This window comes from Anabrus simplex, chromosome 2, assembly GCF_040414725.1.
Source record: "Anabrus simplex isolate iqAnaSimp1 chromosome 2, ASM4041472v1, whole genome shotgun sequence".
Taxonomy (NCBI): Eukaryota; Metazoa; Arthropoda; class Insecta; order Orthoptera; family Tettigoniidae; genus Anabrus; species Anabrus simplex.
In genome coordinates this window covers 456,353,642-456,378,470 of record NC_090266.1, presented here as the reverse complement: position 1 = coordinate 456,378,470, position 24,829 = coordinate 456,353,642, and the positions used below count along the sequence as shown (strand labels likewise).

The following is a 24,829-nucleotide window of genomic DNA, read 5'->3' as shown; positions in this document are numbered from 1 at the left end:
TGGAGATCTAAATGCAAAGATTGGAAGAGAAGAGGTGTATAAACACATAGTAGGGAAAGAAAGCTTGCACAAAGTCAGTAATGAGAATGGTTTGAGACTTACTGACTTTGCGAGTGGGAAGCAGATGATAATCAAAAGTACTTGGCACCTGCGGAAAAACATAAAGAAGGAGACATGGATATCACAAGATGGTGTAACAAGAAATCAAATAGACAGGCGGCATGCATCAGACATCATGGATGTTAGAAGTTGTAGAGGTGCTGATAATGATTCAGACCATTATCTTGTATGAATAAAATAGAGACAAAAAATAGACTTGGCAAGGACGGAAAAAGTAAGAAGAAAGAGAGCATAATGTAGAGGGTCTGAAAAAAAAAGAAAGGAATTGCAAGAAAAATACAAGAAGAAAATAGCAGAATCTTTGGAAATAAGAATGGAGTTATGGGAGAAAGGAGAAGTGGAAAGTAAGTGGGAGATACTGAGAACAGTTATCAGTGAAGTTGCAGATGATACTTTTGGGAGGAAGGAACGTGTAAAGAGAGCAGAATGGTTTGATGAAGAATGCTAGACACTAATTCAAGAGAGGAATGAAGCTAGGAAAAGAATGCTTCAAAGGAGGACAAGGCAAGCAGTGGAAAAGTACAGAGAGATGCGGAGAAGAGCCGATAAGTTATGTAGATCCAAAAAAGAGATCTTTTGAGAGAAGGAGAATCAAAGAACTGGATGAAATGAAGGATAGAAATGAGGTACGAAAGTTTTATGAGAGAACAAAAGATCTTTAGAGAGGATTTCAACCAAGAGCTGTTTTCTTTAAGGACGAGGATGGAAACCTCATCGGTGACAAAAGCGAAGTGCTCGAACGATGGCACGAGTATTTTTACAAGGTACTCAATGGAAATAATGAGGATGATAGAGAAAAGGAAAACATCAGTGATGATGGGGAAGAAGGAGAATTGAATGAAGAGTTAATAGAGCAGCCAGATTTAGAAGAGGTCAGGATAGCAATTAAAGCATTCAAGAATAACAAAGCCCCGGGTGAAAATGGGATGGAGACAGAACTGTTGAGATATGGGGAGAAGGAGTAGAGAAGGCTTTTCATGAGTTGATAAAGGAGGTTTGGGTGAAGGAGGAAATGCCCAAGGATTGGACATTGGGCCTAGTATGTCCAATACATAAGAAAGGAGATAAGGCTGTATGCGGAAATTACCGAGAGATTACTTTGCTGGATGGAACTTACAGGTTTTCAGTAAGATATTAGCCTCAAGACTGGAACCATTGATGGAAAGGATCCTAGGGAATTACCAAGCAGGTTTTAGAAAAAATCACTACACTGGATCGGATTTTTATACTGCAACAATTACTGGAGAAGTTTTATGAGTATGACAAGCAGCTGCACCAGCTGTATGTTGATTTTAAACAGGCATACAGCAGTCTAGATAGAGGCAAAATTTATAAAATTATGAGAGTATTTGGAATCCCAAGGAAATTGGTTAAGGTGACAGAAATTTACTTTGAAAACAACAGTATGCAAGGCGAGAGTGGAACAGGATCTGTCAGAGGCATTTTTAGTTGAAAAGGGGCTGAGACAGGGGGATGTTCTCTCCACACTCCTATTCAATTTAGCACTGAAAAAAGCAATACGCCAACTACCCATCTACCCAGGGGAACCATCCTGAACAGATTAGTACAAGTGATAGCATATGCTGATGATGTGGCAATTATTGTACAAAACGAAAGAGCTCTTGAAGAAAACTGTGCTTTGTTAGAAGAGAAAGCACGGGACTTAGGGGCTAGAAGTGAATATAAATAAAAACAAAATATATGAAGATGGGAGAGGCAGAGGGAGCAAGAGAAAGGACCACAGTGAGAATACATGGGAAGGAATATCAGAGAGTTACAACTTTCAAATATCTAGGCTCAATAATAACTGCAGACAATAAAACCTCTGTGGAAATACAGGAAAGGATAACAAGTGGGAACTGATGCTTTTACGCCTTGCAAAATATGTTTTTAAATCCAAGAATGTCAGTAGGAATACTAAAATAAAAATATACACAACAGTACTAAGACATATAGTGATGTATGGCTCAGAATGCTGGGTGATGACTACTAGAGAAGAACACCAACAAGCCCCGGGCAATTTACTATCACACAAAATGCCAAAAGGGACACTCAAACTTCGTCAAGCAAAACAAAGAAAAGTTGGCTAGGGGGTTCATGGTAGTGGCAGGATATTGTGCCCGAGGTAAACTCGGGATCCTCAGAGTGACAAAAAATTTGAAGATCAAAGCTACCTACTTACAGAAGAATGTCATGGATCCTTATTTCGACGAAGATTTCCCTCGGCCGTACGGTGGCGATGCTTCAAATGTCGGGATCCACATGGATAAAGCATCCAGTCATACTGCCACATCATCAGTCACCTACTATGAGAAAAAAGAAGCAGAGGTGGGTGTGTGCATCATACCATTTAGTGACATCCCTGTCAAAAATCCGGATGCCTCGCCGATGGATTTCTGTTGCCCTTGGTCTCCTGAAAAGAGGGCTTTCTTCTTGATGTCCCGCCATTATCGAGGGTCTTTGGAAAGTGTGCAAGGAGGTATGGGACAATATTACTCTTCCTGTACTCCGTCGAAGTCTTCTACAGTGGAAACTGAGATGTAGGGCAATAGTTCGTGCCCATGGCCATCACAATGAGCACAATCGGGTCTGGAGGAAAGGAATCGCCTAACACAAAAGGTACGTCAATAAACGTGGCAACCATCTGTAATCATAGAAATATAGAAAGGAAGGTGAAACTGTTTGGCCACCTAATGAGACACACAGTTTCATTTGCAACATTATGGAAGGAAAAGTTCTTGGATAAAAATGGAAGAGGGTGACAAGATGTTCATATATCAAGAACCTCGGAATGCACGTGAACTGTTGCTCCAATGAGGAGATGAAGATGATGGCAATGGATAGAGAAAGGTCACAGCGACAAGGCATAGCCTTTAGTAAATTATGATGAGTGAAATTTAATTAAGGGCACAATGATTCAATAGAGGCAAAGACAGACGTTACTAATACTATTCTGCTTAGATAGCAAGCAAAAGAATATTAGTATTGTAACATTATCACATTACCTTGTGCTGCTGGCTGGCCCATTTCTTCAACTTGAGAAATCATTATCTCCAGCCTGCACTTCTGTAATCATTCTACAGAATTGTACAAACTCCACGCTCCACCTAGCCTGCTCTTCAGGCCGCTTGCTTCGTTCTCTACACTGTACGTCGCCTGTGATTCAACTACGTGCTGCTGGCTGCCTGTGGTTGCTGCATCTGTGACGTCACCTTGTCACATGACTGACCTGATGTACTTCTGATTTCTCAGATCATCTTGGCATTTTCGTGCTTTGCCTAGACTCAGTATAAATATCGGGCCCAGGTGATCTTCAAAGGCAGTTTGGATACAACATTGTCCAACCATCTAGTGGAGTTCTCCCTGGTGGAGTTCAACTATTTCCCTCGGCTATTTTCTCCGCATCGAAATGGCTCTGTCATCTTTCCATTATGTCAAGGCAAAATTGGAAAGACTGAGGTAACATAATTTTAAAATTTGCTCTTTCAAACTATTGACTTTTACTAATATTCGTCTATACTTATGTGGGATGTACTGAGTTAATAAATATTTCGTGGTGCGAGATGGACTTGGAACTGTCTCAATTCTTTAATTGTAAGAGTTGCATATTAAGGGCCCTTGGCATCTTGCTTGTTTTCAATAATGTTTTAATTTCTTTTGCTAGTCTATATCAAATGGAAACAAACAGGTGGATCAGTGTCTTTTAAAAAGAAATTCTAAGATTCTTTCTTGGGTTCGTTTAGCACTAGCTTTTTATCTTTTAAACTTAACCGGGCTAATGCCTTACATTGGGGAATTCTGCACTTAAAAAGGAATTCTTATATAAATTTTAGTAATTATGAGCAGATTTTGTGTGGTCATCCATTACAATTCTGAGACTATTAAAATATTTAAAGATGGACAATGGAAGAGTGATCACAATAGGCACATATAACTATAACTCAGCCTAGGTAGCAATAACTCCTTTTATGGCTTCTTTCTGGGATATATTGCCCATGGGTAATATTAATCTTTATATTCTTTATATTCTCACCCCTCTTCCTGTTTTTGCTATTCTAAAATGTTGCATGTTCTTTTTTACTTTCTAATTTTGTTCAACAGTAATTAGTCAATGAAATTACTATTTTCTCTTTAGTCCATTCTGAATATATTTTCTTACCCTTTTAGATAGTGTATATATTCTGTAAATAGGTAGAAGAAATATCTTAACGATTCTGTAACCTTGTTGGATTTTTAATCTCCTCTGATGAGGTTGCTTAATGTAAGATCATCAAAACAATCACAAACAAAACACTCATATTGCCTTGTATTAGGAATTATTTGCATGGTTTGGAACCATTAACTTTTCAAATTTGTCTCAATGACAAGTTATTGTAATATATATATATATATATGAGGTTTCTCAATACACCTGTTATCTGATACTTATTTTTTCCTTCCTTTCTTAAGAAGTTGTAGTCAAAACAATTGTTATTTTAATCTTTCATTTACCTGTAACATATACCATCCACTACATCCTCTGAGTGGGCCTAGGCACATTATTGATAGAATTGCTCCCACTGCATTCTTAAAGGTATTTCATCTGTATGCATAATATTTGATCTTGTTATTACGACAACTTGGAAACTTGCAATTCTAAAATTCTCTACCTTGGACTTACAAATTAAAAATATCTACATATTGCATGCTACGTACTATAGGTTCATCACAATACTGTATCTCTTCACATTAACCATCTCTACTGTAATAGCTTATGTACTGCAGCGGCATACCTCGAGGCACATGGGACAACGCCGTGATAACGAGTCCTTCTCCTGACCCCAATCATGGAGTCCCTGGACATGGCCACAGTTCAGGTAAACATAAGGCTGCTGTTTCTCATTGGTGCTATCGCTCATAGTAAGCGTCAGCTTCCGTGGTATCACCAAGGTGTTTAGTCCAACAGGACACTGAGGTCGTCCAGCATTTAAAGCATCCACCAACATCTCCAAATCTTTCTTTGTCTGCAAATAAATTGCAATATATATTTATATAAACTACACTTCATTAATTACATTGACAAAATTAAGAAAAACATAATACTGTACACCACAGCTGCATACATTACCAGTCAAATCTCTCTCTCAGTTTACAAGGAACAACAACTTTCTTCTGATTTGGACCATGATGACACAGTCCAAGTCAGAAGAAGCATTAAAATTATGACAATTGTTCTTGATTCTTAGGCTTACACGACAACACCTTTTAACATTAGTGAGCTTTGTCTGTAGTTTAGATTAGGAGATGAGGAATTGGGACAGAAATAACTGTGACTGACATGAAACATTGAATCCCAGAATTTTGCCACACACAGATATAATGTAAAAGCTATGAAAACCATTTCAGAGTTGGTGAACTGGAAGTTTCCAGCTCACCTGTCGGCTGATTTTTTTTTTGCTTTACGCCGCACTGACACAGATAGGTCGTATGGCGATGATGGGACAGGAAAGGCCTAGGAATGGGAAGGAAGCAGCCATGGTCTCAATTACGGTACATACGTAGCATTTGCCTGGTGTGAAAATGGGAAACCATGGAAAAGCTAAATTTATTAGAGGACTACTTTGATGGAGTTATTTTCTTAACTTACAGCATGCAATCCAAAACACTGAACATCAAAACTGAAATCTGGGAAAGTGTGGAAAATCATATTTTATAATGCTGTCCTGCAATCACACCATTAAAAAAAAGTTCTTGATACAAAAATATACCAATAATCACTGTACAAGGTTAGAATATCAGAGATGCCTACCTTCAAAGGTGGTCATTAGTAGTGTGAATCTCACAAGAGATGGTGGGAACAAGACATCGCGGGCAAATTATAATAAGCCATTTCAAACAGTATCAACATGCTTTTTTTCTATACAGACGTGTTAAAAAGGAAAAAGGTTACACGCACTGTAACATAACTAAGTTACTAAAAGTCTCTCTTAGTGCATTGGCACTGTCAGTGACTCTAAATAGCCTACATAGTGGCCTCCACGGTATGCACTAGCCATGCGTCTTGGTAGGTATGCTAGATAATAACTGATGAGCCCAAACTGGCACAATGGGGTGAAACACTGGCAACAAGAACAAGTTAGCTGGAAAATTTATAATGTCCAATAACAGACCAATTATACTGGTATTATACCATTATCTGCTTTCCATCTCACAACATCATCGAGGTCCCTTTGCATGCACTTGCAATCAAAACTACAGTCACAAAAATCCTTCTTTACTCATTTCATTTATGTACAAAAGAAAACATAACGGTCCAATAATACTGCCTTGCAGCAAGCCCCCTTTTAATCATTACATGATCAGATAATGCTTCATCTACTCTAATTCTACGATTTCTATTTTCTAGAAATTAAGCCACCCATTCAACCACTCTTTTGTCTAGTGCAATAGCCCTCAGTCTTGTCAGCAGTCTCCCATAATCTACCCATTCAAAAGCCTTGGATAGATCAACAGTGATACAGTCAATTTGACCTCCCGAATTTAAAATATCTGCTATACCTTTCTGGAATCCTACAAGTTAAGCCTCACTGCAATAACCTTTCTGAAACCTGAACTGCATTCTATCACACCAGTTACTAATTTTGCAAATGCATCTAAAATAATCAGAAATAATGCTTTCCAGAGCTTACATGACCACATGTCAAACTCGCTGGCCTGTAATTATCCGATTTAAGACCCTTTGCTTTGAATATTGGGGATACTGTAGTAACTCTCTATTCATTTGGTATAGCTCCTTCATGCAAAAAATTAACCAAATAAATATCTCAGATAGGGCATTAGAGCCTCATGAAAATTAATGAGAACAAGGGATTTAAAAAAAAAATTTCCCGACGGTTGGCAATAGTGTTCTAACATTGCTTATTCTTAGAAGACAATGTCAACTGATGGAATTTTTCTTCCCAGAAGAAGCAAATCAAACCTCTATGCATTCTTTGCACTGTTATTCATTGGTGATTAATCTATCTGATGACTGTTTAGGTTAAAGTGCATTTATGCGTGTCACTTCTGATAGGAATACCAATGTCATCAATGGATAACACTCCCAGGAGGCATGGTGCAATTGTAGCCTTATCCCAGAATACTTTGCTTTAACTTCTGGTCATCATGCCACAGCAGGAGAGAGAATGAGGCAACTCAATTTTGTCTAGCTTCTTCAAGCTAAAAGAATTTTTTTTCCTAAAACTTGCCTCCAACTTCTGTGTTATGTTCCCAGCAATCCAATATCTTATGGTGTAAGCTGGACTTGGACTTGCTTAACTCTTTTAAAAAACTTGTAAACACTGCCTTTGTTTTTTGTAGCGTGCTTGTTTTCAACATTTTCTAAATCATTCCCCTGTTTTAAATTGGAACCAACTTAACTGTAATTTTTATATAAGGTTTCTAATTTTATTTATCCACTAGCAAGATACCCGTGCTTCGCTACGGTATTATACTGAAATTTATAATTAAATGCTTAATTTTTTATATATAATCCTCCAAAATTCGCGATCTGACTTGTTTTCTGAGAGAATCCGCCAAAATTCGCGATCTGACTCGTTTTCTGAGAGATAACGGCAAAGTTCCTCACATTTTTCAATCTCTCTTTCCAGCAATCGATTTCGTACCTCCCAAGGTAGGTCCAGGTATTCCACGCGGTCAGTTCGGTCCCTAAATCTTTGCCATCTTTTCCTATAAGCATTTTTAGTATGGATCAAATCCTGAAGGATATCCGGCGTGGTGTCGTCTTGGGTGCCTTGGCGGTACTGAACCCGCGGCTTTTCTGTATTCGTAGTCATTACCAGGCCACGACCCGTTTCCAGTGCGGTCCGCACAATTTGACGACGGTCCAGAACATTATTATTATTATTATTATTATTATTATTACTAGATGTTCTGGAAACCACAGCAAGATGCAAGACCGCTACTGGGCGGTAAATTACATCTGCTACCATTGTCATTGTTGACAATGTGACCAGCACCATTGTCACGCGTAGGCAAGTGTGCGGGATTTCTGGCGATACGAATGACATACTTCCGTGCATTATTGACCTTATTATAGAGGTGAATAATTTGACGGTCAATCTCATTCCTGTCGTTCATTTCAAATGTGTTAAAATTTTTATTTATATGCCAGGAGAGTCTACTGTACTCTAAGAATGTTCTCCGAAGGAAATGATGGCTGTTGAAATCGAACCCAGGAAAGATTAAAAATGATCGGTTTATGATCAGAATAAGTACATCGAAAATCTACAGCCTGTTTCCAGTCATTCGACAGGGTCAGGAATGGAATGAATAAAGCCCCATCTAGCGGCGACAATAGGAATTGTGCCGGCTGCCGAAGCACTCCTCTGGGACAATGAGCGATGAATGACAAATGAAATTAAATATTGGACAGTGTTGCTGGAATGAATGATGACAGGAAAAACTGGAGTATCCGGAGAAAATCTGTCCTGCCTCCGATTTGTCCAGCACGAATATCACATGGAGTGATCGGGATTTGAACGACGTGTGATAGTACATATCGCACCCCCGAATTATATGTAGAAGTTATAGATATTATTGTCAGTATTCGATTTATTATGTATTTATTATCATCAAAATTATTACAATTGGCTTCCCAACGTGTGGCTGAATGATTGGTACATCTGTTAGGCTTATAAGCGTAGGTGCACTTGTCAGGTGTGGATGGAATTCTACAAACTATGTCAGTGAAGTGTTTTATATGTACGTGATATGTATGTTGGAGTATGAAGAAATGTTGTAGCGAGTCGAGTATTATAAAATTGAGAAGTAGAGAGGTTGTTAAAGTTGCTGGTACCATGAATCAGGATAAGAGAAGTCAAAAGAATTCCACCACATTGAGTTTATCTAATTTAAGTGAGAATAGCGAAATGGCTGATAGTAGGAAAGATCAATTGACAACGATAGGTGAGGAACCGAGTAACCCGTCTCAAACTCAGAATGTAGGGGATCAAGGGGCGACCTTAACTCTTAGTATGCTTCAATCACTATTTAATCAGTTCAGTAAAGAGTTGAAAGGTGAATTTAACAGTAAGAGTGATGTATTGTCCAGTAAGAGTGATGAATTATCCAGTAAAATGGATAGGAAGAATGAAGAGTTAAAGGATGAACTCTCCAGTAAAATCGATAATAATAATGGTGAACTGTCCAGTAAAATCGATAATAATAATGTTGAATTGTCTAGCAAGATTGATAGTCAGAGTAAAGAGTTGAAGAGTGAATTGAGTTTTTTAAGTAATGAAATATACAGTATTAATAGTGAATTAAATTCAGTTAGTACGGAATTGTCCAGTAAGATTGAGAATCAAAGTAAGGAGTTAAATTTAGTGAGTGTTGAATTGTCTAGTAAAATTGATAGTTTAAGTAGTGCTGTGAATGGTAGAATAGATGAATTAAACCAAAAGTTTGACCATCAAAGCAGGGAAATTCAGGAAGTCAATAATAAGGTAGAAGCTCAATGCTTGGAATTGACTGAGAAAATTGAATGCCGATTTAATGTAGTTAGGAAAGAATTTGTTGAAAACAGCAAGGAATGTGATAAGAGAATAAAAATAGTGGAAGATAAAGTCGAAGAAATAGATAGAATTAAATCCAATCAAAACGTTTTAGCGAAGCGTATAGATGAGAAGGATGAGAAATTGGAGAAAGACCTTAAGTCGGTAAAAGATGACCTCAAGTCAGTAGAAGGAAATGCCAGAATGGTAGTTGAAGAAGGAATTAAAGCATGTCATGTAAAGTTAAGGCAGGAGATCAGTCAAATCCAAGTAGGTAGCAGCATATGTAATAGGTACGTATCTTGTACGAAGGACTCTGAATTACCCAAGTTTAATGGTCGGCAGATTAATCCGATAGAATTCTTGAAAACGGTGGAGAAACGGTTTTCCAAGAATCTTGACGATGGTTTGATCGAGTGGAGTATGGTTGATGAGATGTTGGATATTGCATTTGTTGGAGAAGCGAGATCCTGGTTTCAAGTTTATAGACAGGGTATTTCGAGTTTGGAGGAATTTAGGGAGAAATTTAGTTCTAAATTTTGGAGTGATGCTATTCAGGGAAGGCAAAGAGATCGCGTGCTATTTGGCAAATATAGACCTCAGGAAGGTGTATCTATGACGGAGTATTTCTTAGCGCATGTTCTGATCAGCCAGAATATTGAAGGTCTAGCATCGGAGAGAGATACAGTCCGCCAGATGTTGAGGCATTTTCCTGAGAAGGTCGGATTAGCTGCATGTATGCAGAATATTGTTACGATTAAGGAATTAGAGCAGCTGTTAGAGAGGTTTGATGCTCTGGAAGGGCAGGGGAAGACTAGACAAAGTGAAGGTAGAAATTACGGGGATAATGGGAGACGAGGTAATCAGGTAGCGGGAGATAGGAATAATCAGAATTTCAGTCATTCTAGGCAAGGGAATCAGGGTGGTAATTCCGGAAGGGGAAACATACACTCTAACCAAGGAGGTAATCACCAGGAATATTATGGCAGAAGACCTAATCAAGGGGAATCAGAAAGTAGGGGGCGTACGGATCAAAGACCTCCAGATCAAGTGCAGAGACATGATAATAGTGAACAGTCCACGTCAAGTAATTTAAACCGGAATCGGACTTCTTAGTTGGGTCAGATAGGCAGTCCGATACCGAAATTCCTATTCACGCGATGAAACAGGTAAGTTACGAGGTAGACGTGAAAGAGGAATTATTGTATGACCATGTATTTTGTGTTCAGGGAGATTTTGAGAACAGGGGGCGTGATGAAAGTAAGAAAGATGTGTCGGATGTCTTACTTTGTGCTAGTGGTGATGGTAATAGCGGTGTTGCGATCGATAATCTTGTGGAAGTTTCTGAAATTGAAAGTGAAGTTTTTTGTGAAGTTGAAGAAGGTTGTTTTGTGAGTGACAAGTGTTTACGGAGTATACATCATGAGGATGTTTTTGTTGATTTAAGTGTATGTAAGGAGAGTAAAGTTAGGTCCATTATGTGTGAAAATGGTGACTTTGAGATTAATGAAACTTCTGATAAGAGAGTCGAAAGTAGCAGTGCTGTTGGCATGAAAGTGGTGCAAGTAGTAGCTGATATGGAAGGTGGTGAAGATGGATTAATTGTTGGGTCATTAAGTAGTAATGACAGCAATTTCAAAGTGTATTATGGTAAGAATTTCAGTAATAGAGTGAGCGTGTGTGAGAATGGAAGTGTGCGTGAGATGAAAGAAAGTCTATCCAAGCGAGTGTGTTATGTTTTATTTAATGCTGAGAGTTGTGTGAAAGATTTGAATGACGTGCTGTATGATATTGATGTGGAATGTGTGAAAAAGTATGTGATCTGTTTGCTTGCATTAATTATGGTTTTGTGGAAGAGTAAACGTAGTGAGATTCCCGCGCATTTCAGAAAGAGGGATTTCTTTATTGTGAATGTTCCGAATGAAAGCTTGTATGATTCTTGTGTGACTGGATGGTATGAATGTTTGTGTGTGAGATAGAGTGGATTCTAGACGTAGTTGGATTTTATTGCGGTACGCATTCCTCGTCTATCGATGCCAATGTTAAGTTTATGTATAGTTTTTTCATTAATATCAGGGTCCGTATACTGTGGGTAGAATAGGCAAGTGTGCTTATAGGCTCCTAACCGCTGACAACAAGGTCTTTGTGACATTTATATCTATAGCCTTCGCAGATATAAGAGATAGGATCTGCACCTTGGATGTATATATTATCAATTTTATTTTGTGTGTTCAGTAGCAAGAAGGGATTGTGTTCAATGCTATATGAAACAATCAGAGTTGTGTGTATATAGCCAGATTATTATCATTATTATTATTATTGTTTGGACAAATTGTATTTCGTGTGTGCGAATACAATGCAGTAGACGCAATGTATATATCATTATTACAGTACATTATGTGTTTAGTTATGTCATTATAAGGTTATGTATGAAGTTCTGTTTTATGGTGAATCATAATATTTGATATCATCGATTCACCAAGGGGGCGTTATGTGATAGTACATATATCACACCCCCGAATTATATGTAGAAGTTATAAATATTATTGTCAGTATTCGATTTATTATTATTATTATTATTATTATTATTATTATTATTATTATTATTATTATTATTATTATTATTATTATTAGTATTTCATTTGTATATTTTGCCATTTATATTGGTAAGCTGGAAGATATCCACATATGTAGGTATGAGTAATTTGTTTTGCACGAGTGGGAAAACATTGCTTTAATAATTCTGGTAATTTGAATGAGTCATCTGGCTACCCCAGTGTTTGTTGATGTACTTGTGTCAAGAAATTCCATTAGTCATGTATATATCCCAGCCTGATGAGATGAGCTTGTTGTTGTACCAGGGAAATTTGATTATTCATGTAAAACTCTCGAGTGTTTGTTTATAACTTGGGAGAAAGAAGAGGTTTACTCATGATTGGCTGGCAAGCACCAATCCAGACGTATCATCTGAGAGGAGGGGGATGTTGATGTCTATAAAGGTTGATCATACGGCGGCAACCAGGGACATTGTAAAAAAAAAACATTGTAAGGGTGATTGTAGAGGTGATTGTAAAGGAACGAGAAGGAAGATAACTTGGGAGAAAGAAGAGGTTCACTCATGATTGGCTGGCAAGCACCAATCCAGACGTATCATCTGAGAGGAGGGGGATGTTTATGTCTATAAAGGTCGATCATACGGCGGCAACCGAGGACATTGTAAGGGTGATTGTAGAGGTGATTGTAAAGGAACGAGAAGGAAGATAACTACAACTGACGCACTGTACGGGAAGGAAGTAGTGCTGATACACGGTACTGGAGTGACACGGCAGCAATGGATTGGACTTCAAACGTTCGTGGAGCGTAGTCTTGTTATGTTCGTGGAAAGTGGCTGATTGTGGAGAGTGCTTGCGCAAGCTATCTCAGACTTTCCATAAATTTATATGTTGAGGATCGACAGACGTGTGTATATATCTTTACAACAAGTGTTAAAATATGTGAACACAGTAGTACAAGGTACAGTATCTGTGTGATGTGATAACTGCCGATTATGAGAATCGGTAAGTCGAATTGATACAGAGACAGTGAAGGGTATTTATCTTCATACATGTACATTGTTCATCGGACTATCTAAAAATGGTAGCTTAGTTCTCGCTTTCGTTTTCCCACGATTTTCATTATTATTATTGTTGTTGTAAATATGGAGTCTTCCAGCAATATTTTATGTGTGTATTATATGTATAATGTTGTATGTTGATGAGGTGCTCATGCACGGAATTTGTTAAGAATATAGTTAGCTATTTTAGAATCAGTGTTATAGATGAACCTAGGTGCAGTTCCTACCTAATTAGTCGTTTTCAGGAGGTTAGGTAAGGCCTGCAGCAGATGTACCAGTACGCAGCATTATGTACACGCCCTGGGATATAAAGTATATCATGCTCTTATCTAAATTCGAGGGATCCATTCTGGTGAACTCTGGCGCCCATACTACGGACATTTCGGTTAATTATGCTTATTAATTTTATTAAGTTTTTGAGTAATTTTATTTATATATTTTTATTCATGATTTTATTTAGTATTTATCAACTTGTTACAGACGGAACCCAGTTGTGAGAGGCCGGCGCGCTGCCGAGTGAGCAACGGAGGCTCCTTATAAGTAAATTATGAACAGTAAAATCATTTGGTCTCACCTCCTTTTACACCCCACCGCCGTTAAGTTTATTTAGCCCCCCCCCCCAAAAGAAAAATTAAAAGGCGTGTTTCTTTATGTTTAAAGGAGATTCCAAACACCAATGTTCACATCTATTACCTTCAGTTTTGAGATATAAGTATCCCGATAAAAATAATTCACCTGTTTTCACTTCCTTTCACCCCACTCCCCCCCCACAGGTGAATTTTCCAGAAAAAAAATACTTGTTTCTTTAATAGTAAATGTTCTTCTAAATACGAATTATCACGACTCTTAACTTCTTCAGTTTTTGATTTGTGTGTCCTCATGAAAGGAATTCAACTCCTTTTCACTCCCGCCGCCCAAGATGGTTTCCCCTTCAAAACGCGTTTTTCTTTGTTTTTAAAGGAGAGCCAAATACCAATTTTCACGTCTGTAACAACTTTAGTTTTTATTAGACGTATGTATTCTCATACAATTAAGTCAATTTTTCAATTCTTTCACCCCACCCCCACCCCCCTTCATTGGATTTTCCGAAAATACGTGTTTCTTTACTTTTAAAGCAGATTCCAAATATCAAATTTCACGTCTGTAACATCTTCATTTTTGAGATATCAGTAGCCTAATTAAAAGAAATAGACACCATTTTCAGTCACTTTTTGACACCACCGCCCTTCCACCCAAGTGGTATTTCCGGAAACTAAAAATACACGTTTCTTTGTTTTTAATAGAGATAAAAATAACATTTTCACTTCTGTAACATGTTAAGCTTTTTGGTATATACTGTAGAAATTCTTATTTTAAAATTTCACCCCTTTTTATTTCCCCTTAAGGGGAGTTTCCAAAAACAAATCACCTAAGATTCTTTACATTTACAGGAAATTACAAATACCAACTTTTTACATCTGTAACATTTTACCTTTCTCAGATATTCTGTAGATATAGTCTTTAAAAAAAACTCACCCCAATTTGTCACTCCAGTTTAACCGCCATTAATTTGATTTTCCAAAAACAAAAATGCCGTGTTTCTTTATTTTCAAAGGAGATCCCATATACAAATTTTCTGTTCTGTAATATCTTCAGTTTCTGAGATATATATATATATCCTCATAAAGGGATTCAACCCTTTTACACCCCTCCCATTGGGATTTACAGAAAACAAAAAAAATACGTGTTCCTTTATTTTTAAAGGAGATTCTAAATACCAATTTTTCCATGTTTAAACTTTTAAAGTTTTGAGATATAGATACACTCATTTTAAAAATTCATCCCTCTTTCACCCCTCCCCCCCCCCCATTAATTGGATTTTCCAAAAACAAAAAATACGCGTTTCTTTATTTTTAAAGGAGATCCCAAACACCAATTTTCAGGTTCTGAAATATAAGTAGCCTCATTAAAGTCATTCAACCCATTTTCACCCTTTTCCACTCTTTCTATTGGGATTTTCTGAAAACAAAAAATAAGTGTTTCTTTATTTTTTATGGAGATTCTAAATACCAATTTTTACATCTATAAACTTTAAAAGTTTTGAGATTTAGATATACTCATTTTAAAAATTCACCCTCTTTTCACCCCCCATTAATTGGATTTTCCAAAAACAAAAAAATACGTGCTTCTTTATTTTTAAAGGAAATTCCAAACACCAGTTTTCAGGTCTGTAATATCGTCAGTTTCTGAGATATAAGTATCCTCATTAAAGGCATTCAACCCATTTTTCACCCCTTTTCACCCCTCCTATTGGGATTTTCCGAAAACAAAAAGTACATGTTTCTTTATTTTTAATGAAGATTCTAAATACCAATTTTTACATCTGTAAACTTTAAAAGTTATGAGATATAGATGCACTCATTTTCAAAATTCACCCCCTTTTCACCCCCATTAATTGGATTTTCCAAAAGCAAAAAATACATGTTTCTTTATTTTTAAAAGAGATCAAAAGTACCAATTTTCAGGTCTGTAATCTCTTCAGTTTCTGAGATATAAGTACTGGTATTCTGATTAAAGGCGTTCAACCCCTTTTTCACCCTTTTTCACCCCTCCTATTGGGATTTTCTGAAAACAAAAAAATATGTGTTTCCTTATTTTTAAAGGAGATTCTAAATACCAATTTTTACATCTGTAAACTTTCAAAGTTTTGAGATATAGATACACTCATTTTAAAATTTCAACCCCCTTTTCACCCCCTTATCTAAGGAATATCCAAAAATCCTCTCTTAGCGAGCACCTACATCTTAATGTGAATCTATGCCCAGAATTTCATTTCTTTATGTCCAGTAGTTTTGGCTCGGCGATGATGAATCAGTCAGTCAGTCAGGACAAGTTATTTTATATATATATAGATTATCATCTCTCAGCATACCCAGGCCAATTTCCCTATTATAGGAAGTTCAGTATTTTAAATAATTAATAGTACCTTATATTTCATGAAACTTTAAATTTAATTAATTGAATTAATTGCTCTGTTTTATAATTATGTGCAGATTTCCACATTTTATTGTTCATAATATTTTCTTTGAGCAAATTAATCTAATTATATGGCGCCCCTGAAAGAACTGTGGGCATAAACAAATGAATCGGTCGGAGCTAACGGGTAATAAGTCAGTTTTTACAACTTTCCAGAAGAAGCAAACAACATTCCACTGTTTAAACTGTTTTATATATTTGTATCAGAAGATTTCTATGTTATAGATAATGAAGAGACACTTCACTGAGACAAGCGTTAACAGTAAATTGCTATACACAGTTGAGAAATAAACATGAACAATTTTTGGACTTAATGCCTTTTAGCTCTGTATAAATTAAATGACCATTGAAATGGATATTCGGAAACATTATGTAATGTAGATTTAGTCTTGAATGATGTTTATGACAATACAAACACTGTATAATGCACTGTCAGTCGAGTACACCAGTCTTGGCCATTCCAATAGTTCATCATAGAAGAATCTAGCATCATGGCTAACATATTTCACCACCTTTTTTATGTCGTGAAGTTTGTTTGCATTAATGGGAATTTTATCATCATAGGCTTTGATGTTTGGCATAGTTATCCCTGAAAAAAGTTTTGGTTTCCCTAAGAAGAATGTATGTTTAACGGGAGAGTTGATGTCGATTGCTGCTTCAACTACCCCTACTTTTGCAGTTTTATACGTAAACTGTTTAAAGCTTGCTGGTGTGAATTGCTGTTTCTGGTTTCTCTGCAGATTTTTAGTTTGCACAGATGGTACAGTTTTCTTAAAGAAGAGCGGCTACCAATTATCGAATTTAAGTATTTCTTCTGTTTTCACCATATGAACTTCAATGTTTTTCTTGCTATTTGCTAATATCTCTACGTATTCCATTGGAGTGTAAATAGGATCACTTTCTTTAATCTTCTTTTTGAATACTCCAAAATTCCTATTGCACGGCAAAAACGAATGCCTGCGCTCAGGAAATCTATGGACAATCTCTACGCATTCCATTGGAGTGTAAATACAATCACTTTTTTTTAATCTTCTTTTTGAATACTCCTAAATTCCTGTCGCACGGCAAAAATGAATGCGCGCGCTCAGGAAATGTATGGACAATGGATTGGAATCTCCCATTGGCTGTCAAGGCCATGCACATTCTGATCATAGTGTGGTTCTTGTTCTGACCTGGACAGCCATCAGAGAATAAGTTGACACGTTTAATATGTTTGGGCACGTATTTTTCAAAGTAATGCGACAGGAACTTCGTTTGCACCCTTTTTTCCTTCTCCTTCATGATACAGGTAAATTACAGATTTGTCCGTCTTAATATCATGCACATTGAAAATATTCACCCAGAGTTGCCGCAAATAGAATATATCTTGCGCAGGAATGTTAGGGAGTGGAAGATTCTGCATGAAATCGAAAGCCAAAGCACAAGTCCCATCGTTCACATTACATAAGGTCTTCATGCTGTGTAGGGAACTGTAAAATTTCCGACTCCGGTGAAGATGTACTTTCAACTCTGCTTTGACTGCTAATTTAACATCGTCATTTAAGTGAGGACTCTTTATTTTAGCATTAAGCTCTTCACATAAAGAAAATGTGTGTATTTGCGGTCTTCCGAAACGATAATTAAAATTATTATGGAAGTACTGCCTGTAAAAATCATATTTGACTTTAGTTTCTGGGTGTGTAGTGCAGTACATTTCATGCATTTGTTTAACATCCAATCTGGCATGTATGTATTGCGTTTCTTTCCCAGCATAATGCGAAGATTTCACCGGGAATGATCTGATGTGCTCAACAATGCTCTGAGTCACATTTGCAGGAATCTTGTTCACAGCTGGTGTTCTGCCCCTCTTGTCTATCGGTTGTTCACCCCTAAGCAGACTTCGTGTCAAATTAAACACTCGTTTTGTCCCTATAGTGTGTAAGCTACAGAAAGCTTGACGACAGACCACTGTCCTAAACGCCCCATCCATAACAAAATATTGAAAACTTGCAATGCGTCTGTTTTCTTGTAGGCCATCTTTTACCCTAGGTCTGTGCTGTTTAACTTGCACCGCTTTGATGAGACCCTGTAAGTATACATCTTGCGTGATTTTGTCTGGCATATTGTGAAAGGTCGTGAAAATGCTGTTCTTCATATCATCACCTATAGTTTGGAAACATTTCCTCCGACATCTGGAATCATAATTCGTAAAAATACTAACCATGCTGAAATAGTGCACTGTATTCATTACCGGAAATGTGCCTTAGTGACAAACCATGGCGTGATAAACTAACCAAACTACTTACCTGCAGTCGACTCCTATTGTCTTTTCACTCACAACATTTCCAATATGATTTGTGTATTTTAAACCTTTCACTATAACACGTTTGATTATATTCTTTTTCTGGGAAGCGTCGTTCCTTTTGCGTTTTGGCGACATGGCAAACCTATCTTCCACGTTCTATCAATGTAAACAATGACAATATTATAGCGCGAAATTGCCGAGGAGTTGCAGAGAAAGAAATGAAGGTCGTGCATGTCGGTGGTGCCAACATTAGATTCAAGATACGGCGCTATAAGGAATCAACTCAAAGAGTTAGTTATTTCTTCCACCGTATAACAATTCATGGTATATGATTCAGGCAAGAGGGAGAAGTCTGACTTGATACCTTCTTTCACCATTCGAAGCGCATCACATTGGTTATATGTTTCGCTTAGAAAAATAAAAAAAGACATATTGTGACTTATTACCCTTTAGCTCTGACCGATTCAAATATTCCTCTTCTACATTCTTAGAGATTATAAGTTCTTTTCTGGGCTTTACAGCCCACTTTGCCTTCATGTGTTCATGTTCTCTCCCCATTTTTTACTGTAATTATTTGCATATGGACTTACTAGGCTTATAAAATGATCTACAGGGACCAAACAATTCTGGCATTATTCATTAGATATTGTGATAACTGTAATATATTCTGTTACAATTTTTAATTTTATATCTAGAACTTACGATTGTAAATCATGTGGTTAAAATCAGTTATACCAGACTGTCACTGCATTAGGAGTGGACGATGTGTACATCATTCGGTCATGTGGCCGTTCAAATAAAGCTCTCTCATTGGCTGCTCCTATCTCGCCTATCCACAGCCTAAGCTTTCCTCTGACCTCGAGTCAGTCGTCATGTAGCCTGCACCTGATTCACTCCGACTCCTTAGCTGATGTGGTACATTGAAAATAACGTGTATTATTATTATTATTATTATTATTATTATTATTATTATTATTGTACCGGGCGGTACACCTCTACACCGTTTATTTAAAAGTTGCGCCAGTTGAAACTCCTCTTCTGGAGGAAGGTTGAACTTTATCTACTCTATTAATTCTCTACTTTCTCAGAAGATGTCACCACGTGGAAAATTTTGAGTTTTTGAACTGTGTCACTTTTGATGTGTTTTTGTTTAGCTTGAAGTAAGAAGTGTGAACTTTCTCTTCTAGAGGACACTACTGAAGATCAACAATAGTGCAACCTAGTGCGGAGTCAAAGAACTATTTTGTTGAAGAAATTTTTATTTCAAATGTTTGTTCTTTGCTAAATTTCTTTCTGTTATTGTTTAAGTTGGCTGTATACCCCTCTCTTTCCCCTTGTTTTGCATGTAGCCAATCCCGAATTTCTTAAATTAATTTCTATCCAATCAGATGTATCTTCCCCCAACTTGAATCGATTGCGGGGTCCTAGCCAATAAAATAATTGTGGGCGGGTGTTTTCATTCCCCTAACGCCTAGAACCTTCCACGAGAGGTTATAAACTGCTGATTTTTGGGTCTCCGTGCCACTTCTGTTCCATCTTTCAGTGTATTAAGTACATCGCAGGAGGCGGGTAGCGCCTCTTTCTTCTGCAGCGGTCAACAATAAGGTAATGGCCGATTAATAAATTCTTTCTTTTCTTGCTCAGCAGTTTAACTCTCGGGGCGGGTGCGAAGCGTTCTACCATGTAACCTTTTCCTAAAATGTAACTACTCTTTTCTTCGATTCTCTTGTAAAGCTACATTCTGGGATAGAGAGTGCTAACCCTCTCGAGCTCCCACTCATATTGTTTTGAGGTGAACTTATTTTTCTCAACCTATTCTTCGATAATGTAAAACAAATTGTTCTCTTCTTAAGTCACCTCTTTAGTATGGGATTAGCCCTTGTATTAACGGCCTAGCGCCAAGTAGGTCTTAAACAAAGTGTATTAGGAGTGCAAGTTCGCCTCCTCTCAAATTGTTTTAGAGGTCATTTAATTAACCTTCTTGTCATTTAATAGACCTCAGTAGGTTGGGTATTTTACCCCTGTGTATATGTCCTTTGAGGACAGCTTAAAGGTGGAGTTTGGTGTGGCCTGGGAGAGGCTTAAAATTGAGAGCGAGTGGCTCTTTTGAAAATGGTATATTGTATGCCTCGAGGAGGCTTTTCAGTGTAATTTGGAGCAAGGGCTCCTAGGTATGAATGGGGTTTTCTGCCCCTCTGTTAAAATTGTGTTTGGGGTAAAACTGAGCTGATTGCCCAAGAATTATGTTTCTGACCTTTGAAGCCCCAAATGGGGTACCTATGTAAATGTATTTGTAAATCGTGTTTCGGCTACTAAGTACCTGTTCTATTTGTTGTTACCTAATCTTGAAAAGAAAATATAACCTTGTTAGATTTTAAAATTAATTTCACTTCTGTAGCTTGAGACCCGTTCACCACCCCCGCACCTTCTTTCATGCATAACTACCACCAAAAACACGGTAACAAGTAGGTCTTAAACAAAGTGTATTAGGAGTGCAAGTTCGCCTCCTCTCAAATTTCTCAGCGTGGTTGAATGGGTCTCAATTTAGCCCCTTTTGACGGCTAAACACTGTTTTGATCCGAACTCTAACCATTTTCTCAGTTGCTGGAAATTTTTTATTGAGGTTGTTCAAAATTTTTTCGTCATCATGCCCGGCCCTCGCGATGTTCTCCTCCTTAACTATTTGCGCAAAGAGGAGTTGATCTACGAATTAACTATTAGAAACGTGCAATCTGGAGGCACGGTTGCTATCGACACTAACAAACTTAGAGAGTCCCTTGATTTGCCCATTTCCATCCCCAATTTGGGAGAGAAAGAAATTGATGACTCTCTTTCCACGATCGTCGAGAATATTTCTGGGCTAGCATCTGTAGTTAGTTTTTTTGATGAAAATGATCCGTCTCCTAATCAAATTAAGCGTGTGCAAGGCAGACTATATCACTTTTCAAATAGAGTTAATGATCTGTTGTCTCTAAAGGTGAATGACGTTCAGAGGAAGGAAGCTAATACGCTCCTCGAAACTATTTCTGAATTGTCTAGTAAAGTCACTCAATTGTTAACTGGGGAAGTTCCTCCCAAATCTGATCAGCCCACCATAGTGAATGCAGGTAGTGAGGAAGCGCCTCCCAAGGGAGAAGTCAATAGGATAACCGTTGCTGCTCAAACTATCCCGGCCCCATTGGACACCGAATCTGAACGCCGTGCATCGTTGAGTAACATCCGTTCTGAATTAACTTCCTTACCATTGAAACCTTTACCTACTATGTCACCCGGGTTTAGCAGCTTGCCTCATCCATTGGCAATGTTGCTCAGAGGTATTTCTAAGTTTTCTGTTAACACCACCAGTGATGTAATTTCATTTTTAAGATTTCTAGTTGAATTTCAGGATCACGCCCTTGTGTTTTCTCTTTCCCCTTGTCAAATTTTGCAAATTATCTATCCTTATGCTATTGGTGTTCTCTCAGATAAAATAGTAAGAGCTATTGCTGAACAGTCATCTATTGAAGATTTTCACGCACACTTGCTTGCAAATTTCATTCCTGCCCGCGCGAGGTCATCCCTGATTCAGAAATACTATTATCGGGTACAGCGCTTGGATGAAAACTTGGCTGATTTCATACAGGACATTAAGTTTTATACTAGGGTGTTTGCTCTCCACTTCCCTGAGGATCAGATCGTGCAAGCTATTGTTGAAGGAATCTCCCCACCCTACAGGTCATATTTGTGTTTCGCGGCATGCCCGCAAACTTTCTCGGAACTTGAAGCATTGGCCGTCTCAGCGGAAGGAGTTAGATACGCCGATTCCTTGCGTGTTGCGAAAGAACCCCCGCCTTCCTTTAGTAACACTCGGCCTCCACCTCGCCGATCAGTCACCCCTCGTAAATGTTATGCTTGCGGGTCGCCTGACCATCTGCGCAATAAGTGTCCTCTGATCAAGTCTAGTAGGGCAAATAATGGAGCTGGTTCATCACAGGGCTGTTTTAAATGTGGGGCTTTCTCACATATCGCCAAGAATTGTCCCAATTCGAATAGCACCCCCTCCTGCTCAACTTCTGGGGTAACTTCCAACAACAGTCAAAAGTGACTAGTGGCTTCGGCTGAGTCAACTAATCCATCTTCCCAAGGCTCAGCCCCTGGCAAAAAGGTCGAGAATTCAGGGAACGATAAGTCTTCGAATACATCTTTTGAATGCCCCAAAGAGTGTCTTAGGATTGCGGCGGATATCCCCGCACCTGTTCCTTTTCTTAAGATTGAGATAAATAACGAACCTATAACAGCTCTATTAGATTCAGGCAGTGTTTGTTCCATTATTTCGGCTGAATGGTACTCCAAATTGAAATCCGTTTGTAAACTACCTGTCTATGACTCTTCTCCTGTTAAATATGTTTCGGCTAATACATCTCCATTAGAAATTCTAGGTTCTTTACTGGTCAAAATTCGTATTTCTAAGTTTACATGGAAAATCAAACTGTTTGTGGCTAAGCACTTGTCTTGCCCCATCATACTGGGAGCGGACTTTATTTCTCGCACTGGTCTTGTGCTCGATCTCCAGTCTAGGTCGTGCACATTCAAATTCGCTTTTAGTTGTAAAATCCCACTATTAACGTGTAATTCTGTGTCATGTTTCTCTATTTCGCCTACCCAGGATGAGATGTTGTTAGACCTTAGACATCTACCTGAGGAGCAGGCTAATAGTATTCGTAAATTATGTCAGTCATTTCCAGAGGTATTCACTGATACTCTTGGTGTTACTGATCTTATTGAATACAAAATTGACGTCACGGATTCGATTCCTGTCCGTTTTCCACCTTATAGGCTATCTCCACCTAAAATGAAGGCTCTGAAAGAAATCATCGATCAGATGTTGAAGGATGGTATTATTAGGCCCTCTAAGTCGGCGTATTCATCGCCTATTTTTCTAGTCCCGAAACCCCAAGGAGGCTTCCGGCCTGTCATTGATTACAGGGCTCTCAATCGGAAGGTGGTGTTGCAATCTGTGCCCCTTCCTGACCTTCATTCTTGTTTTTCATGGTTTCGTAAGGCCAAGTTCTTCACTATCTTGGACTTGAATCAGGCCTATAATCAAATTCCCCTTGCCGAAGAGTCTAAACACCTTACAGCGTTTGCCACGGACTGGAATTTATACGAATACAACCGCGTGCCTTTCGGGCTCCCCACGGGGGCAGCTGTGCTCACTAGGCTACTAGATAGGGTCTTCTCCGACATCAAATTTGAATACTTATATCACTACTTGGATGATGTCGTCGTGTTTTCGGAGACCTTCGAAGAACATCTAGATCATCTGCGAGAAGTTCTCAATCGCCTTCGTAAGGCTGGGTTAACTGTTAAGTTGTCCAAGGTTGCCTTTGCTAAGCCCTCTATGTCTTTCCTAGGGCATATTGTGTCACCTGATGGTGTAGCAGTCGATCATTCTAGAACGCAGGCCATCCGTGATTTTAAACCTCCCAAGGACATTAAAGGCATCGCCAGGTTTATTGGTATGGTGAATTTCTTCAGAAAGTTCATTCCTAACTTTGCTAATAGAGCGGCGCCCTTAAACCTTCTTCGTAGGAAAGGCATCAAATTCGAGTGGGGACCTTCTCAACAAGCCGCTTTTGAAGATCTGAAATTAGCTCTCTGTAATGCCCCTGTCCTTGCTATGCCTGATTTCTCAAAGAAATTCATCGTCCAAACGGACGCGTCGTCGTCAGCTGTAGCTGCAGTCCTTCTTCAAGAGACTGAACTAGGGAGGCGACCCATCGCCTATGCATCTAGGACTTTGTCGGCTCAAGAAGCCAATTATTCCATCTATGAGCTCGAAGGTTTGGCAGTCTTATTCGCCTTAGAGAAGTTCCGTCTCTATCTGGAACATGTCAAATTCGACCTGGAAACAGATAATCAAGCCTTAAGCTGGGTCTTAGGTAGGCCGCGTCGTACTGGTCGTATAGCCCGTTGGGCAATTCGTATTTCTGCCTTCCAATTCGATGTCAGGCATATCAGAGGTACTGAAAATGTTGTTGCTGATGGACTTAGCCGTATGTTTTCAAACGAGGTCGAGACCCACGAACCGGTCGACAGTTCATCACCTTCCGAGTCCATACTATCCGAGGTTAATGCCATCCTAACAGATGCTCCCATGCTTTTTAGAGATATTGAGAAATACCAACGTGAAGATCCGACGCTGGCTCCGATAATGGAAACCCTTTCTTCTGGGGAACAGGTTGTCCCTTATGTTCTGAGGAATGGTGTTCTATGTTGCCCATC

The 24,829-nt window shown here is 38.4% G+C and overlaps 1 protein-coding gene across 4 annotated transcripts in view; it reads right to left on the bottom strand.

Annotated features, from left to right (window-relative positions):
* The window catches only part of Pli (E3 ubiquitin-protein ligase pellino), an 826,064-nt gene that overhangs the window by 88,082 nt on the left and 713,153 nt on the right, over positions 1-24,829 (bottom strand). For all 4 annotated transcript variants that reach the window (XM_067140842.2, XM_067140840.2, XM_067140843.2 and 1 more), the window contains one exon: positions 4,893-5,123. In XM_067140842.2, coding sequence (XP_066996943.1) covers positions 4,893-5,123 — 231 coding nt within the window. The remainder of the gene's footprint in view (positions 1-4,892; positions 5,124-24,829) is intronic.